We start from the raw sequence: 19,061 nt of genomic DNA, 5'->3' as shown, positions 1-19,061 counted from the left end.
GGGGTTTAACTGGCTTTTGACCAGTTTTAAGACACGTTTAGAAAATCGGGTTAAAAGCAGGTTTTTGCAATGTGAAAGTGGTATTAGAGTGTCAGAACTCGTGTCCGATCCAGTTTAGCGATATGAAAGGGGTATGCAAAACAGGTATCCTCTAGGAATGTATCGATGTGGATGTTGACTTTTAACTAAGCTTTTGCTTTAAAGAAAGCCGTACATAATTGTCTATTCTCATCGCTGTTACAGTTGCCACCCTGTAGCTAAAGCTGCATACGCATGTTGCGATAATTGCAGCTAATCATATCGGTAACAACTTCCCGGTGCTACAGAATGGACAAAATGGTAGTGTTCATTATAGCACCTTTTTAAAAACAGGGCAATTCTTCTTTCCTGCCTATGGTGCAGGGCCGGTGCTAGGGTGTCCGGCGCCCTCCTGCGAACCTTAAATTTTGAGCCCTTTCAGATTGCCATTGCATCAAGCTGCAGCCGATTGTGCGAGCGTATGCAACATGCGATCCTATGGAGGATCTCGGGTGCATGTATATGTATGTATGCATACACCATCTCAGTGCTGTGTCTGCAAAATGTTGCAGGCATTAAAGGTGCTTATACACGCTGCGAGAATCACATACGTTATGGGCTGGATCCCATGGCATGCATGCAATGTGTGTGCGATGCGATCCGAAAGCAGTACAAAAAGTATGTGCAGCACGTACTTTTTGTACTGTGCGATGCCTGCGGGAGCGCAAATCTCATCGCATGCTGCTATTGCAGCGTATATGGCCACCTTTAGGCACATAACCTAGCCCATTATTTAATAAGTGTCTAAATTAATATAAAAAAAATCGGTACTTCTTTACTTTCATGGCGCCGTGCTACTTCCGGCTTCTACGCTCGCCACAAACTATGTAAAATAAAGGAACTTAACGCCATGCCAACATGGATAGTTCATACCTCCACTATCCATGTTGGCATGGAGTTGATTTTAAATAGCGTGGCGAGCGTAGCGAGCCACCGAGCCCGCAGCGTGGGCGAGCGTGAAAGTAAAGAAGTACCAAAGAATCTACAATTATAAAAAAATTTGTTATAAACATGTATAATAAAAGAATCATTGTTCTTTTGCTGTTTAACTCTTGTGCAGTCCCTCCTCTTCTATCTGCGCAGGCAGGACACTGAGGACGCCATTACACCCCTTTCGTGACTGAGGGGGAGAGAAGGAGCAGATGGAAGAAGAGGGGAGGATATAGAGGGGCCGGAGTGTTGAGTAGTGGCAGTGGCACAGCACACTGAGAAGAGGGTCATTTGATTGACACCTGACAGGCGCAGGGAGCAATGGGTAGGGGGTGAATCCAGGCATTCACAGACAGCGCTACATGCCTCAGCGCGAGTGTCCGTTAAGGTGCCCATACACGTTACAATTATTGTATACAATATTGTATACACTATCGCATCTCATCGAATCTCGGTTTTGCGATAAGATGAGATCTAGTACAAAAAGTATGTGCTGCACATACTTTTTGTACTAGATCTCATCTCATCTGATCTCATCGCAAAACCGATATGCAATGAGATGCGATATTGTATACAATAATTGTAACGTGTATGGGCACCTTAAGGAAGAGGGGGCAGGTCGCAGGAGGGAGCTGCTCAGCCGCCCGCTGTCAGACAGGCACTGTGGGCGGCATGCAGGCTGTGTGCACTCGCGGTGCAGGGAGCAAATCTTGAAACTGCCGGACGCCCGCTGTCAGGCAGGCGCTGCAGGTGGTGTGCAGGAGGCAGTGACAGTGAGGGCTGAGGCAGCTGTAGCAGAGCAGGGAGGGAGACAGCGCCTTTTCAGCATGGCGCCTCCCTGTGTTATCAGGTAGCGCCGGCCCTGCTATGGTGTTGCTCTCTGCTGTGGTGCTTCTAGTAGAGTCTGGTCTGTATTTTAGCAGAGAGATACAGAGAAACCCTTCTAAAAGCACCACCGCAGAGAGCGACATCCCAGGCACGGAAGAGCAACTGTACGGATTTTGAAGGATGCTAGAATGAACATCTAGGGGGAAATTTACTAATATGGGAGTTCTATTTAAGATGGGATGTTGCTATGGGCAACGAATCAGAATTTACTTCTTTTTTTATTTTGCAGATTTTAAAAGATAATCTATAGTATCTGACGGGTTGCCCATAGCAACATCCATTGTGAAATAGGGCATCCATCTTAGTAAATTTTTCCATAAAGCTTATACACTGAATGATTTCAAATGATAGTTTATTTTGCCACTGACCATTCTACTATATAAAAAATGTATCTTTATGTTTCGTACACACTGGGGCAGATGTATTAAGCCTTCACAAAAGATAAATGCAAGGCTGATAAGTAGAGGTAAACGTCCAGCCAATCAGCTCCTTACTGACTTTTTTCAAACACAGCCTGTAACATGGCAGTTAGGAGGTGATTGGCTGGGTGTTTATTTCTCTTTATCACCCTTGGATTTATCTCTTGTTAAGGCTTAATACATCTGCCCCCCTGTATAATATGCATGCTATCATTATTGTGCATATCGTCTGCCTTTATCACATAGGGGGTTATTCTGATTCACTCGGAAAGGCACAATCACTATCTAATGAACAAAACCATATGCACTGCAGGTGGGGCTGTTGTAACATGTGCAGAGAGAGTTAGATTTAGGTGTTTTATTGTTTCTGTGCAGGATAAATACTGGGGTCTATATTATGACACTGCAATATAGATATCAGTTTAAAGTAAACACCCCTCCCAAATCTAACTCTGTCTGCACATGTTACATCAGCCCCACCTGCAGTGCATATGGTTTTGTCCATTAGAGAGTGATTGTGCCTTGCTGAGTGAATCAGAATAATCCCCATAGTGTGTACGGGGCCTAAGTGTTCAGTAGCTGTGCAGGTGTATGGGAAGAATCACAAATTGATTAAAATGAAATAAATGAATGTACAGCATGCTGGAAATATCTTTGTTACTGAATAATAGGTAGAGTTGCAATAGAAGAACAGCTGTTTGCTTAAGTTCTAGAGAACAAGGGCAAAACTCATAAAATGTTGTTTATGCTGTATGTTCTTTGTCTTTCCTTATTAAAAGCCTAATACAGTTCTGACTCTTGTGTTTCAGGTTTTATTGAAAACAACAGCTGGAGACATTGACATTGAGTTATGGTCAAAAGAAGCCCCTAAAGCTTGCAGAAACTTTGTCCAGCTTTGTTTAGAAGGTAAGGAAATGCATGGTTGCACATCACAGTGATTGGACGATGAGAGTAAGGATTAGGTTGTGAATTCAAATTGTGAGATGAAAGCAGTACTGCTATGGAGCCTACACACGGGGAGATATACTGAGCAATGCTAGATCGCTCAGCACACAGCGATGTGCCAGTACTGTGTGCTGAGAGATCTGTCAGGGCCAGTGTTCTCTGGTGAGCATCATTGTTAGATGGAGAAATCACGGGATTACAGTCTAAAGGCCCATACACACTGGGCGATTTTGAGCTGAAAGCCGCTGAAGCTTGGTGTGTATGACCCGGCGATAAGTGCTCACGCATCATCACCGGAAAAGCCGTTCATGTGCTTGTATTACCAGCAGGTGAGCTGCTGTGTGGACAGCTTTCCATAGAGCTACGCTATGCAAAGCCATTCACCCCCCCTGCTGACAGCCCCGGGCAGGGGGAAAGCTGCTCAGTGTGTATGCACTAAGCAGCTTTCCCCCCCAGCGATGACAGCGGTCATCACAGTCCATACACGCTGGGCAAAATCACCCAGTGTGTATGGACCTTAAGCACCCTTCAACTCTATAGTTGGGAAACTTTTAATAATTGATCTCTTTCCAAGCCTTGATACATCTCCCTGTTATTATCAATTGCTTCAGCAGTATACAGCAGGGAGGGTGCGATATTGAGCAGATAGAGGCCTCCAGAAGGGTGCTGTGCTGCTCTCTACTACTGGAATTCTCTCTCACTATCACTCTCTACCTTTCTACAACATTTCAGACAAACTCTTAAGACCCATTTCTTTTATCAAACTTTTCTAGCTCTCATTCTAACCCTATTTGGACCATGCTTCCTGTTCACTGTCCCTCTCCTCTGTGTTACCCCTGTCTGCCTGTCCCTCCACTTTAGATTCTAAGCTTTTACGAGCAGGGTGCTCTTCTCTCATGTCCTTTTTTTTTTCTTTGCTCACGTATACCATCATCATCATCATCATCATCTTCTCCCCACTGCCAACAGCAGAACCAGTCCTGACCCAGTTTGGGTATTGTAGCTTCTATACTGTTTGCAAATCTTGTCCATGTCCTACAATGTTTTGTACTGTAATGCTGGCAACACACTGACCAAAATGTTGGTCATCCAATTAAATGTTTAACATATTGTGAGCCCTTCAACGGGTTTATACAGCGATAAGTGATGTTCACAGACTTATCACATCGGACCTTCAGCACGGCCGATGGTCAATATATTTAGAATCTATCTGACTACAGAGCCCACCGGTGATTGACAGCACAACTGAGCGGGCTGATTTAAATGCCCCTCCATTTGTGATGTCAGACACAACAAATCAGGTGTATGCACTTACCGATCATCATATTCTGTAGGAGAGGGGATCAGCCGTTCATGCCTCGTGTGTACCCAGCATTCTATTTTTGTTTAAATAGAATTCACAGATCCACAGGGGCTCTGCACTCACTATATTAACTAACAGTAATTAATAGTGGAGATGTATTTCATGTATTTATCAATGCATTCTCAGCCTGCAGCTCCCGGCAAGGAACCCTACTTTTCTGCAGATATATATATCTATATAAGTCAGTATAAGTCATGAAAATCATCCATCCATGTGTCAACTCCATTGAAGTCCCACTACAGTAAAGTCTAGTCCCCAAGGCAACAGTTTTAGTTGCCATGGTGACATGATGACTGGTATTTGACGGGACCAGTTTTCTCTAATAGTGTTTTATGGGTATTCCCCTTCTGTGACCCGTACATTTGCTTACAGTTACTAGGGAGCTGGAGCACATTATTCTGAAAATTAATTAATTGCCCGCTCTTGATTGGATGGTTACAGTGGTCTCATAGAGGTACTGTCATCCAATTATACACCTGTCTCCTTTGTCTTGATTCTCCATTGCTCAGAAATGATTATGAAGACTGGTCAACAGAAGCCTCTTGTAATTCTAAGGTCTTGTAACCTGCTGAATATAAATGACGGAGGTCACCGGGGAATAATTCCAAATACATACTACGTTTGAGCGGGGAAGGGATAAAACAAACAGGCCTGATTCAGTCCCAGCCTGCAAATATAAAAAAGGAGCAATTTGCACTTTTGCAAAACCATGTGGCACTGCAGGCGAGGCACATTTAAAATGTAGTTCTTTTCTTGGAGGTTGGCATACCTTCATTCAGTGGCTTCTGATGAACATACTACTCTAGAGCACCACCCCCTCTAGCGCCTTAGACATAATTGTTTACATTTAAAATGCACACACGGCCATCGTTGCCTACCGTCCCGCATCCTGCAAGAGACTCCGGTCATAACTGTCCTGCTGCCCTGGATTGTACTTCTTCTTTCCTCGATTCTTCAGATTCTGGGGTATATTCAATGTTGATCAGACGAGCTTTGATGGTGAGCAGTGCCTATTGCTCGCAGTCATAGCCCGACCTCTGTATTCAACCCATCCCCTGCACTCGCCCTTTCCACCTCGTTGTTTCTAAAAAGTAAGGTGGAAACGGCGAGTGTGGCCATCAAAACAGCGAGGCTTGCGGCTATATGCAGCGGGCTCACTGCATTAGTGGGAAACCTCACCGTTCGGGGGAATCCTTGCCGTCCTCTGATGGCGAGAATTGCCCCCGAAACTTAGAATAGGGTGATGTTCGCCGATCCTCACCATAAAAACCCCCTCGCCGGCCGCATTGAATATACCCCCTGTCATTATACCCACTCATGGGAACCCCTGACAGAAGAAAGAGACGGAAACACATGATCAGAATGGGTTCTCTTATCCGGGCTGGTGTGCATTCATCCATAGCTTTCTGCTAGTAATTGACTTTTTTTTTTGCTAATAAATGTTTACACTACACTGAAAACCTACTTCTGTGCTTAGAGATAAATTCACACAATGTCAAATTGCATTTGAATTTATTACATATACATGACAACAAACAACAGTCGTCGTCCCCCCCCCCCCCAAATGTAAATGTACATTTAACAGATCGTTCTGAAAAGCCCGCAGTCTTCCTCCTCTTGTAATAATATAAAAGTTCTTCTTTGACAACACGATATACAAAGTGTATGTTTTAAATATGACAATATCTGTTTTGTACAAATATTCTATTTCTTTCTTTTCTTTAGGGTATTACGATAACACAATATTTCACAGAGTTGTTCCTGACTTCATAGTCCAGGGAGGAGACCCAACAGGCACTGGTACCGGAGGGGAATCAATATATGGAAAACCATTTAGGGTAAGACCAATACTTACTGAGAATGCAGTAACCCCCCCCCCCCCCTTCCAATATGGTAATATCTGGCAGCGATTATCACTATGACAACACTGGCGATGGATCATTGGGATAATAAGTTGTAGTAGGACTCCATGTGTTGGGTATTGCATTGGTCGATCCTAGGTATAGAGGTGAAAAGTTGGACAGGTACAATAGATGGCACTCCTAAGATCGACATTAGAATGGTAGACACCGAAAAGGTTGACCTAACATCTGGATACCCGTGGGGACAATCTTTGAGTCTGGTACTGTTTTGATTACATTAAGGGGGTATTCATTGTGTGCCGATATTCCAACAGGTGGAAATATCGGTACTCATCCATTCAATGCGGCCGTTCCTAACCACACTGGGGCCCGTGCAGCGTTGAATCTGCGATGTGGAAATCGTGTCAAACCGCGACCGTTTCCAACAAAATACACATGGATTTGGCAAACAGCGTGTATTGCAATCAGGGGCGGATTGGGGACTAAAAGTGGCCCTGGAAAATGTCTGAAAGTGGCCTCATGTGGGCGGCAACAAATCTATAAAGGGCGGAGCCAACATAACAGTAGGTGGGATTATTACATCACTATACTTAGATACATTGGTGACAAGCAAAACTAATGCCACACATCGTAATGCACATTACACATCATGTCAGGGCTTTACAAATTTTCATAAAACAGGGACAAAAGGGATAGTGTACTCCTCCCAGTATACTCCGAAAATCCACACCGTAATGCCTATTACAGGTCACACACCCATTACATAGTATTCCACATGCAACGATGGCCTGCCAGGCTTGTTGGAGCCGGGCCCCTGGCCCCCCAAACTAACGACTACACTACGTTGTATATAAGTCATTTTACAAGATTCCTTTCAGACGTAGCAGTACACACCCACACTTCTAGGTGCCACGTTCACAATCTCTCCATATATGGGACTAGACACGTCCTCTGGGTGGAGAATGACACGCCCCCTCAATGGGACGCTGTGCAAAATTCTATTACCAACTATAATCTCCCTGAAACTAGATTCCAAAAGTAGGCAAGTATGTGTTACTTACAATTAGTTGATGCCACAGCCACTGGACTGCTGAGATTAGTCTTCTGCTGCTGTGAGCGGACTCTGAGCAGGACAGCAGGAGCCACGACTGAGGACTCCAACTGCTGCGCAACACAGGCTTCTCCCGTTCTCCACCCACACCCTGCGCCAGCACAGTTTGCACCTCTTGTAATGTGCGCAGTGACGTCATGATGTCCCGATGCACATGCAATCACAGACGAGTGAGACTGTCACTCCAGAGTCTGCTGCCCCACCTCCCAGTACACTCCCCGGCAAACAGTGCCCTGCCTGCTACTGGATGCGGCCTCTCTCCAAGCGGCTACTGTCCCGCTTGGAGGCCATGTATGTTATATAAAATAAAAATAAATACCCAGCCGTTGCCGATCAGCAGCCGCTATCCACTGCACTGCCCCCTCCAGAGGCAGAACAAGTGAGTTGTGGGCCCAGGTTCAAAAATATGGTTTGGGCCCCCCAAACACACACAAAAAAAAAAAACACACACATTATGGCTTGTTTTGTTTACTTCAAATTTAAATCCCATTACACACTGTAGTGCCCATTGCACATTCACTGTAATACCCATTACATATTCACACACCGTGATGTCCATTACACATTATACCGCACACCGTAGTGCCCATTCCATATTATGCCGCACACCATATTGCCTATGACATTATGCCGCACACAGTAATGCCCATTACACATTGTTACACACCGTAATGTAAATTAAACATTATACCGCACACCATAGTGCCCATTCCATTATTATGCAGCACACCATAATGCCTATGACATATTATGCTATACACTGTAATGCCCATTATACATTATGCCACACACTGTAATGCAAATTACACATACCGCACTGCCCATTACATATTATGCAGCACACCATAATGCCCATGACATTATGCCACACACCGTAATGCCCATTACAAATCATAGTAACCATTCCATATTATGTTGCACACCATAATGCCCATGACCTATTATGCCACACACTGTAATGCCCATTACGCTGCACATTGTAATGTCCATTACACATTATACTGCACACCGTAATGCCCATTTCCTGTACATCCTTTCACCAAGATCAGCCCCCTCCACCCCCCACCTGCTTACCAGTGTGTCCTCTCTTCCCTATAACATCATATAATACCCCTTTCAGACCTGCGACCCAGCAATTACCCATCATCATTTTGCCTGGTGCATTCTGACCCCCTTTCACACCGAACAGCGGTAATTTGCTGAATAACACGGGTATTTCTTCAATGTGAAAGGGTCAACCCAGGTTTTAAATCCCAGGTCGCTGACCCTGGAGAAGACCAGGGTTGGCGATCTAGGATTTAAGACCCAGGTTGACCCTTTTGCACCGAAAAAATACCTGTGCCTACACACGTAGCGATGTTGAAGCATTCTGAGTGATGCTAGATCGCTCAGAATGCTTGAGCGTGATCGCTCAGCACAATGTGTCAGCGCTGTGTGCTGAGCGACCTGTCAGGGCCTGTGTTCTCTGGTGAGGACACTGGCCCTGACAGATGAATATACAGCAAATATTGTCGGGCGATAGTGACACATGGGGCCTCATATCGCGATGGCCCCTACACACACAGCGATGAAGGGCCATTTTCTGTAATTAAATTAAGTAACGTCACTCAGAAAAATGGTCTGACATCTCTAAGTCTGTAGGCCCCATTAGTCTCAAGGAATGTATTGCTCGAATGTTTGTTTGTATTGTGTACACACAGAGCAATATGATCGCCGGCAATATATTGCTCAGCAATCATATTGCTCAGTGTCCCGTTTTCATCAGCGACCAGAGATGGTCGCTGATGAAAATGTCACACTGCCGGGAGAAGAGGCAGGGGAAGTCGCTGGACGGAGGAGCATGCTCCTCCGACCAGCGACCATTCAGGGGCTGAAAACAGGAGCGCACACTCGGCGATTTATCGCCAGTGCACACTCCAATCGCTGGCAATATGGTCGCTCAGCGACCATATTACCAGCGATTTATGCCCATGTGTACGCACCTGTACAGTATTAGTACTGAAGAACCATTCATCCTCAAATTCTAATAATATGGGGGCCAGAGTAGCCAGAATACAGAGGACAGCGGAGCTAACAGGCTCTTCACAGTAAGTGGCCATTAAGAGAGGGGACATAGGCTGCTAGAGTGGGGACATAGAGGAGCTTACAGTGTGATGTGAAGTTGCAATGACAGTGGGGTAATCCAGTAGAATTATGTGGCTTTCTGAGCAGCGGAAGACTCTGCATTCGCCTGGGAGTCTCTCCACAGGATGCAAGAGGATATTACAGTACACACTGCCATTACATACCGCACATCCCCCCATATTACACCCCGTATACACACCACTATGATACATTACACACATCCACCCCCATATTACATTCAATACTCACATTATTAAATTACATTATATACACATCCCCCCAGCCAGTTGCATACACGCATCAATGTATTACATTACACAGAGAGCCCCCCACACACATTATATACAGCCCCAAGCACACACATCACTGCATTACATCACAGAGTCCACCCACACACACACATATTATATACAGCAGGGCCGTAACTGGGGGGGGGGGGGGGGGCTGGGGGGGTCACGCGCACCGGGCGCTGGAGGGGGGCGCTGTCAGGTCCGGGGACAGCTAGCGGAGGTCCGATGACAGGCAGCGGGGTTCCGGGTAGCCGCTGTAGCGGCAGCTTGACTCTGTCCGTCTCTCCTACTAGCGCGGCGGCGGGAAGCGCTGATGACTTTGAAAAGACTTTCCGGACGCTGATTGGCTGAATTCAGCCAATCAGGGTCCGGCAAGTCTTTTCAAAGTCATAAGCGCTACCCGCCGCCGCGCTAGTAGGAGAGACGGACGGAGTCAAGCTGCCGCTACAGCGGCTACACCAGTCCCCGGAACCCCGCTGCCTGTCCCCGGACCCCCGCTGGCTGCACACAGGAGGTATGCATGTTGTCAGCGAGGAGGGGGGGTCTCCAGCGATGTTGTCAACGGGGAGGGGGGGTCCTCCGGCAATGTTGTCAGCGGGGTGTCTCAGCTCCAAGCACACACATCACTGTATTACATCACAGAGTCCCCCCCCACACACACACACACATTATATACAGCCCCAAGCACACACACCGCTGTATTACATTACAGAGTCCCCCCCATACATTATATACAGCCCCCAGCACATGCATCAGTGTATTACATTACAGAGCCCCCCCCCCCCCCACACACACACACACATAATGTACAGCCCCAGCACACACATCACTGTATTATATTACACAAATAATTTACAGCCCCTGACTCCCCCAGGATACACAGCACAGCACTCACCACAGGAAGAAGAGCTGCAGTGCAGCTGGCCTCACGGAGCTCAGTCAGTGGTGGGCGGGGCTTGCTTCCAGGAAGTAGCAGACAGAGCCCTGACCCCTGACAGCTCTAGTCTCTGCTCCCTCTGCACTCCCGATGTACAGCCACAGACTGACTCCCTGTCAGCACGGAGCAGCTCGGGCTGCCCTCTGGAAGTGTGGCTGAGCTGACCTAACTAAGCTGAGACTCCCCCCTACCCCGCGCTGGCTAGCTCTCTCTCTACACACTGCCCAGCTAGGCAGCATGTTGCGGAGGAGGAGGGGCCCTGCAGTGGACAGCGCCGCACGAAGTCGGAGAGAGCCGCCCTCAGATAGTGTAGAGGGTGGGAGGAGGCGGGCCACTAGCTCTGACTGCCGCCACCCACCTCTAGTGACGCCGTCTGCCGCTGAGCGGCTGAGCATCCTGTCACTATAGTTGAGGTCAGTGTGCGCATGCGCAATTTGCGGCGGCGGAGGCGGCCTCACTACTGTCGGCCTCCCGGGAAAGTTCCCGGTAGATTATATGGCCAATCCGCCCCTGATTGCAATGTACCAGTTATTAAATATTTCTGCAATGCAACAGTAGCAGGTCGACATGGGGAAGGTCGACAGTCAAAAGGAGACATTCACTGCGTCCCCTCACGGGGCTCGCTGCGCTCGGCACACTATTGTATTCTCCCACCATGCCTTAGTGGATGGTAGGGCATGAAATACCGCCTGTCGGCACATGTCGACCTTCAGTCATGTTGACCTACTGGTGTCAACCAAATGCTTGCAGATTGCTGGTGTTCTAATGCGTGGATTGGAGACCTGAGAATACCAGGTGCAGTATAATCGGTGTCATTTCATGCAAACAGCAGAAGCAATAACCAACCACTATCTTATCCCTACACTGCCGGCCACCTGGCAAGAGAAAATGAACAGTTCTGCAGTCATGATTTTAAGCTGAACATATCGATTGCGATGCTGCCACCATACATAGACTTGACACACAGAATCTTCCGTGTGGTCGTATTTAAACATTTATGTTGAGATACTATATAGGAGAATCAATATTTTTGCCAATATACAGTACTTATTACATTATTTTTTGTATTGATATTACATATGTGTATTGTATTATGCCATTACTCTTTTAGCTAAGCTATAGTAGAAGTTTCACATTTTAATCATATGTTCAGTGAATTTTGCCCTTCCTGCACCCTTTGCAACCTCTAATTACTGTTGCTTTGGCATAATTTTGGGAGCACCACTAACCTCAAGCTGTACCCATAAGTGAGAAACCGGTATATATTATTATTAATATACAAGTTGACTCTATTCGGTGCAGACAAGCGCCAAAGCACCTAGTACAAAACTAAGGCCCTTATTCTGCTTCGTGCGGTACGGCCCGCGTGCGGCCGTACCGCCGATGTTTTTACTCTGCACATGCGCAGAGGTCAATCTGCGCATGTGCAGCCCCCTTCGCCGCAGACGTATTTCGTCCGCCGCAAAGGGGGCGTATAGGGGCGTGAGAGGCTTCATGCCCTCATTTCCCTATGTGTACGCCCCGCGTTTCATGGGCGTTCCCATGCAAACGCGGGGCGTATGCATGGTAATGAGGGCATGACGCAACTCATGGGGGCGGAAAGCTGACGTCGCCGGATGTCAGCTTTCAGCCCCCATACAAGCTACCACACGGACGATTGTCCGTGTGGTCTCAGCTTGCGGGAGCTGCCGGGGCGTGCGGACCTGCCTTCGATGGTCGACGACCATCGAATGCAGGGGGCAGCTCCCACCATGGTGGAGGCGTACGCCTCCACCATTTTTATGCGGATCGCCAGCCGTCCGTGTACGGACGGCCGTGGCGATCCGTAGGGTGGGCGGGGATTGGTTTGTGCGGCCGGAGCCCCGTGTGCGGCTCTGGCCGCACCAACCAGAATAAGGGCCTAAATCTTTTATAACACACACATTTAAAATCAAAATCTATCAAACGAATAATAAAACAAATGCCTCCCAGCTTTTCAGGTTGGCTTCTGAGACTAAATTGCACAGATATCTATATAGCAGAGGTTAGAATTGATCACTTTCAGTATATTGCAGAGCTCCAGTCTCTATTAGTAACAAACACCTGCTCCCCTTTGTGAGACAATTGCTTTTCCTCTTAGCAATTTGTGTTTGTTCCTTTTGCCTTCAAAAGATATAAATTGAAATGTTCAAAGTCTTTTGATCTAGGTACAGTTCATTCCAAGCAAGGCTATGTTGGTATAGCGGAGAAATAAAAAGGCAGCAGCAATTGCTCCAAATGCTTGTAGATATTAGTGTTGGCAACTAGAAGAAAGGGGGTTAGTGACTGTGATGGCGCTATACCAACTTAATCGTAGAGGTCTTGAATACTTATCTTCGATTCTTGGTCCTGTCCGTGCTGTCCTTGTCTTTTTATTCTATCTGTATAGCCTCATGGAATATGTAAAAACAAGAGAGTTTGCAGGGAAAGCGATTAGAACGGATTCTTCAATTTGAAGAAACATTTCTTTTTGTCCCAGGTGTCCGAAGGTTCCTACCTCACTTACACATTCATGTAGCGAGGTGAAACCTATCTGGGTTTCTTTAATATTCAATTTTGAAGAGAGGTTTCTATGGTTTGGCGTACCTCACTTACATGTAATCACATTCGTATCAAGGTATCTTTGGTTGGCGTACCAGTACTCACGATTATTCTCGAAGAGAAACGTCCATCGGGGTATCTTTTGTCTTTTAAAAAGTTTTTATTATGGCATTCATAAAAATACAAAAATATCAAATTCCTATTAGCATAAAATATGCTCAATGTTTTAAAAACTTTTTTGCTGTCAGAGGGTCGATCCACATCCCCTGGAGTTCGTTGGGTCCAAGTGCAGAACTGCAGACCGGTTCTACAGATCTCATTTACAAGGGGGAGTCCTACCTTACTCCTGGGGTGTGACACGATACCTAAATCCTCCTAGTGTTTGCAAGGTAATTTTATGCAAAAATATTAGTGTTAATAAAGTAAGTGAACTTACTTTACACTTATTCCATCTGCCTCGGAAGATCCTGAACAGACAATGTGGTAATTGTTAGTTAAAGAGCGGGTCTCGAGGCTTCTTACTTTCTATGTGGGTTCTCCAGACTGCTGGTGCTCTCTGATGGTGTAGTCTTCGCAAGAGTACACCTTGCAGGGAAAGTAATTATTCCTTCTAAGATTAGTGGCCAGCCGGCAAATACACAAAAGGCCCCATCCACTAGTGCGATATGGCCACTTTTGATGCTTTTCCGATGCATTACTGCGACTGATCGCATGAAAAGTGACACATCGCAGGTCAATTACCTGCGATTGCTATGTGAGGAGCGTTCCTGTGCACCTCGCATCGCAGTCGCAGATCCTACAGGATAGCTGTGCAATTTACTCTGAACAGCTACCTCAATATATCTTGATAAGCTGTGAGGCTTAGGGGGGAGTATTCAATGCCAGATGATATTTCGGACGGGAAATAGTGGTAGCTGCAGTTTCAGACAGCATGAAGGTGGATTTCGACAAAATAGATCCAACTTTAAAAGAAGTCAGATCTGTTTTGTCAAAAATGGCCGTAGGTTGTCGAATTCTCAGCCATTTTTTTGACAATCTGCGGCCATTTTCTCCGACCTGCCCTCTTTTCGACACTTGACAAGTTGTAACATTGAATTCCGACAGTTAAGCTCCTGTAGAGCAGAAAAAAAATGGCCTGGGATTCTTGCTGTCAGGAAGTTACAACAGTCGGAATCGCAGATTAAATACCCCCGCTAAGTATGTTTTAAATATTAATTAATGTAATGTTATAAAGGATTTTTTTTTTTTTTTTTTTATAAAAATAAATAAAATCTGGTGTAGTTGTGTTATTAAAGTATTTTAAATGCAATATTAAATTAAAGCGCTGGGGTTTATTTTTTTCTATAAGGGGCTGGGTGTGTCTTACAAACAGCTGTAGAATAGACAGGTAATTTAAAACAACAGATCAGCGCTCACTCCATGTGGTATTTACCTAGTACAATTTAATAAAGTAATATAACATACACAAACCACACAGAAGTTGAAAAGAAAACTTACAATGCACACAAGTGACATCAATAAAATCTATGTTATTGCAATTAATATAGCTACATCATCCCTGATCAACAGTGATCTCTAGAAAACAGATATAGGAAGTTGTCCTGTCTGTCTAGACCTCACAGAAAATTATAATACCCTCCAAAGTTATATACATTGTATCTTAAAATGATCACAAAATAAAGTGACAACAGAACAACAAGCAGTCTCTATTGAAGTTTATTAAACCACTAGAAAGGGCAATATGTTCCGGCCAGACTGCCAATATACTGATACAGTGTAATACTTATCATCAATAGTGAAAGGCCAAGAAGACAATTTGTTACACTTTATTTTTGAAGCCACCGTAACAACAAGACACTGAGGAATAAGCCTATTTCTTAAAATCTATATACACACATTTTCTCTCTTTATAGGTGCAATATAAGCACTTCACGTATATGTCTGTTTTGTCAATGTGTGTGTTAATTTTAACATCTCCAATATTTCACTAAAATAACGAGGGATACTATCTGTGAACTTATAAATTAAACGGACACAGAGAGAACCTCCCCCTTATCTTTTAAAATAAAGTTTTTAAGGAAATAATAAAAACATTTTTTCTAGGAGTGCGTCCACGGTGCAAAATCCTTTTCTCTTTCTCGTTCTAAAACATAACTCCGGAATGCCTGGAGCAATATACACAAAACTCTGTACACATATGACTTACAATCTGGCAATAAACACTGTGGGAGTAACACACCCCTGCATGTCCTGATATAGTATGTGCTGCTGCCCCCACCCTAGGGGTGGGGGCAGCAGCACATACTATATCAGGACATGCATGCTATGTCAGTGACAACAGGGCTGCATGTGACGGTGCAGTGACATGATGTGAGGAGGGGAATGGAGGTAGCACAGACCCACACACTGAGCTTTCTATAGTGGCCGTAGCAGGGTCCCCCAGCAGCACAGAGATTATCAGGAGATGTATAATGTCCTGCGCTATATAAGAATATGTAAATAAGTAGATCATTTCAAAGGGGCACTGTTCTAATTTACCATCCTCATCCCGTTGCGAAGCACGGGTATTAATATATATTTATTATATAATATGAGTGTGAAGACATAATGTACAATTGCTTATTTGCCATATGTGCTTTTCAAGTAATTTATGCCTCCCAAAGATCCAAGTCTGCAGGTGTAATCTCAGCCAGAACTTGTTTGCATTATAGACAGTACTGTAGACTGTATTTTCAGACTGCATCTTTCCTCTGTATTCCACGAGTATTATTTCTGTCAATATGAAGTGAAGAAGGGGCACTCTATAGTGCACTAAACATTTATTATAAAAGTAGGGCACCAAGCACACAGCTGTTCAGTGCATTGCTGCTCATACCTAAAGGAAAGCTGTATTGGCTGGTTACCAGATGGTTCAGGCAATCTCCTTACACTCATTTTTATAGTCATACGGGGCTATTTCAGCACTATTTAAAAGCGATCTGACTAGATCAGTTTGAAATGGAGCACGGTATTCTCCGTGTGTATGCCCTGTAGCGATGCCGATGCGCAGTCCCGCAGATCGGTATCGCCGGCTGGGAAAGCCTGCACTTTCACCAGATCACGGGGCTTTGCCTATTATAAAAATAGGCAAATCCCCGCTCAGCACGAACAGAGTGCCAGAGTGTCCTGAGAGGGTGTACCGCTATGTGCTGAGTGTTCGTGTTGTAGCACGTCTCTCAGCAGAAAAACAGGTCACCCCATGTGTACGGGGCTTTACAAGGTTTATACGCCTCGCCTCCCTCCACCACAGGAAGCCGCAGCGAGTCGCATCACACCGGCTACAGATAAAATAACTGGATCACCCGGAGCAACCACATTATGAGGCCCTGCCCTAACCTGTTTCCTCAGAGACTTTTGTCAGAGTGCAGTCCTCCATATATTGTGAGCCTGTGTGTGTAATGAAGAAGAAAAGGCGTCGGTCTTAGGGCCTTATTCTAGTTCACTCTTTCTGACTAAATCCTTCTTAGATGGACAAAACCATGTGCACTGCAGGTGGGGCAGATGTAACTTGTGCAGAGAGAATTAGATTTGGGTGGGGTTTTACTTCAAAGTGAGATCTATATTGCAGTGTGAAAATAAAGCAGTCAGTATTTACCCTGCACAGAAACAAAATAACTCACCCAAATCTAATTATCTCTACACATGTTACATCTGCCCCATTTGCAGTGCACATGGTCTTGTCCATCTAAGAAGGATTTTGTCAGAAAGAGTGAACTAGAATAAGGCCCTTATAGTGTAATCTATGTACTGAAATGTGAATATACATGTGGCAAAGTATGGCTGTTTCTGATTTAGGGGTTCATCTCCCTTTTAGTGGTTCTACAATTCTGGTTCCTTTAGGAGGAAGTCTGTGGACCCGATGGTGGAATAAACAATAGCGTACTACTGATGGGATCTGGCATGCATGTCCAAACTATGGCCCTCCAGCGGTTGTGAAAGTACACGTCCCATCATGCCTTGCCACAGTTTTGTCTATTAGGGAATGCTTAAACTATGGCAAAGCATGCTGGGATGTGTAGTTTAACAACAGCTGGAGGGCCAGAATTTGCACATGCCTGGATAGGGGATTATGGTAGTACAGTGTGTGCCGATAATGCCGTGTTCCATGCTTAGTAATTAGTTCTGCTTATTAGAGGGTGAAACTTGGGTTGTGTAGATGATGACTGGCAATGTTGTATCTTTCACCTTTGGTATTTGCCACATTTACCCACAATTTTATTTCCCATTAAGCCTTTTTCTTGTCTTATAAATAGACATCCTTCGATAAAAATACAGCTCAATCATTCCCGTTATTGAAAGAAGTGTTGTAAATGAACAAAGGATGCGTTTTGTAAATGGGAGCTGCTGGGTGTATATCCATCCATCCATCCATCCATCCATCCATCCATCCATCTCTCCTAGATTGACATACACCTAAAACTATAGAAATTGCATTTTCTTTCTATATCTTAAGTGAATAACCTGAGCTGTCAAAGTGGCAGTGACAGAAATCCTGTATAAAGCCGAGGGCGTGGGTTATATTCTCAGGCGTGTGATGCTGGTGTGCCTGTTATTGTTGTGCTTTTGGTGTCAGTGATTGCTATAACTGCAGCTATTCAGCTCATGCTACCCATGTTCCCAGACAGAAGTGTCTATTGTTAATAACTCTGCTTCTTTGTCGCCTTCTCTGTAGCAATTCAGGTTGTTGGGTTTTTTTTTTTTTTTTTTTTTTTGAATATACGTTTTTATTATTTTTTGGCATGACAGATACAAACTTAGTCATAAGTCAATATGCAATCAAGATGTATGAAGTAAACTGTGACTACATGACTGCAGGGATCTAGTAACATAAATTTGAACAATCATGTACTTTTGGATCGGTAATAGCTTGGGTAATACAATTGTCCATAGAGCTCAATCCGGAGCAGGTCTGCAGGTCTCGGGTGGTCATCCGTGACCGCACGGCGAAGTGATACATAACTATTACTGTATAACCTTTAGTATCAAAATCTTCAAATTTTTGATTGACAATTCAACTTTTGCAAGCTTCTATTGTAGTTGAGAGTGCCTAGAGTATAGCAGGAGGAAATGGGAGAGGGGAGAAAGAAGAGAAATAAAAGAAGAGGGAGAAAAAGAAGGAAGGATAAGGTGATTGATGTTTCCTGAAGTTTTCTGAAAGCGGCCGGCCGCTCATTGGCCCTCGCCTCCCACCCATTGGCCTCACTCTGTATCAATATCTATACAATTCTGCTGTTTGAATAAGCCCGCTTTGCGCAGGGTGGTGCGATATTTGTCCGAGTACAACCTTAAGTGAGTTATGCGGATCCTAGTCTGAGGAAATTTGGATAATGGAAGTTGCTGATGAACGTAGTAGTGACCAGCTTTGATTTTCTGAAAAATTGTATATCTTTGCCTGGGTATCAATATCCATGGTTTGGATATACAGTTCCCATTTCTTTCTAAATTTAAGGTCCCCTGAGGTAGAGTTCTCATGTAGGTATTTCCTATCCTAGTACATTTGCTCTAGCAACATTCTG

The 19,061-nt window shown here is 44.9% G+C and overlaps 1 protein-coding gene across 1 annotated transcript in view; it reads left to right on the top strand.

Moving 5' to 3' along the window:
• CWC27 (CWC27 spliceosome associated cyclophilin) overlaps positions 1-19,061 on the top strand; it is a 251,153-nt gene that overhangs the window by 2,330 nt on the left and 229,762 nt on the right. The window contains exons 2-3 of the mRNA XM_083153032.1: positions 3,125-3,221; positions 6,349-6,461. Coding sequence (XP_083009158.1) covers positions 3,125-3,221; positions 6,349-6,461 — 210 coding nt within the window. The remainder of the gene's footprint in view (positions 1-3,124; positions 3,222-6,348; positions 6,462-19,061) is intronic.

The sequence above is a fragment of the Crinia signifera genome, chromosome 1 (assembly GCF_055691185.1).
Source record: "Crinia signifera chromosome 1, ASM5569118v1, whole genome shotgun sequence".
In the NCBI taxonomy this organism is placed as follows: domain Eukaryota; kingdom Metazoa; phylum Chordata; class Amphibia; order Anura; family Myobatrachidae; genus Crinia; species Crinia signifera.
Note: the sequence above shows the minus strand (reverse complement) of the source record. Positions and strands in the feature narration are given on the sequence as shown.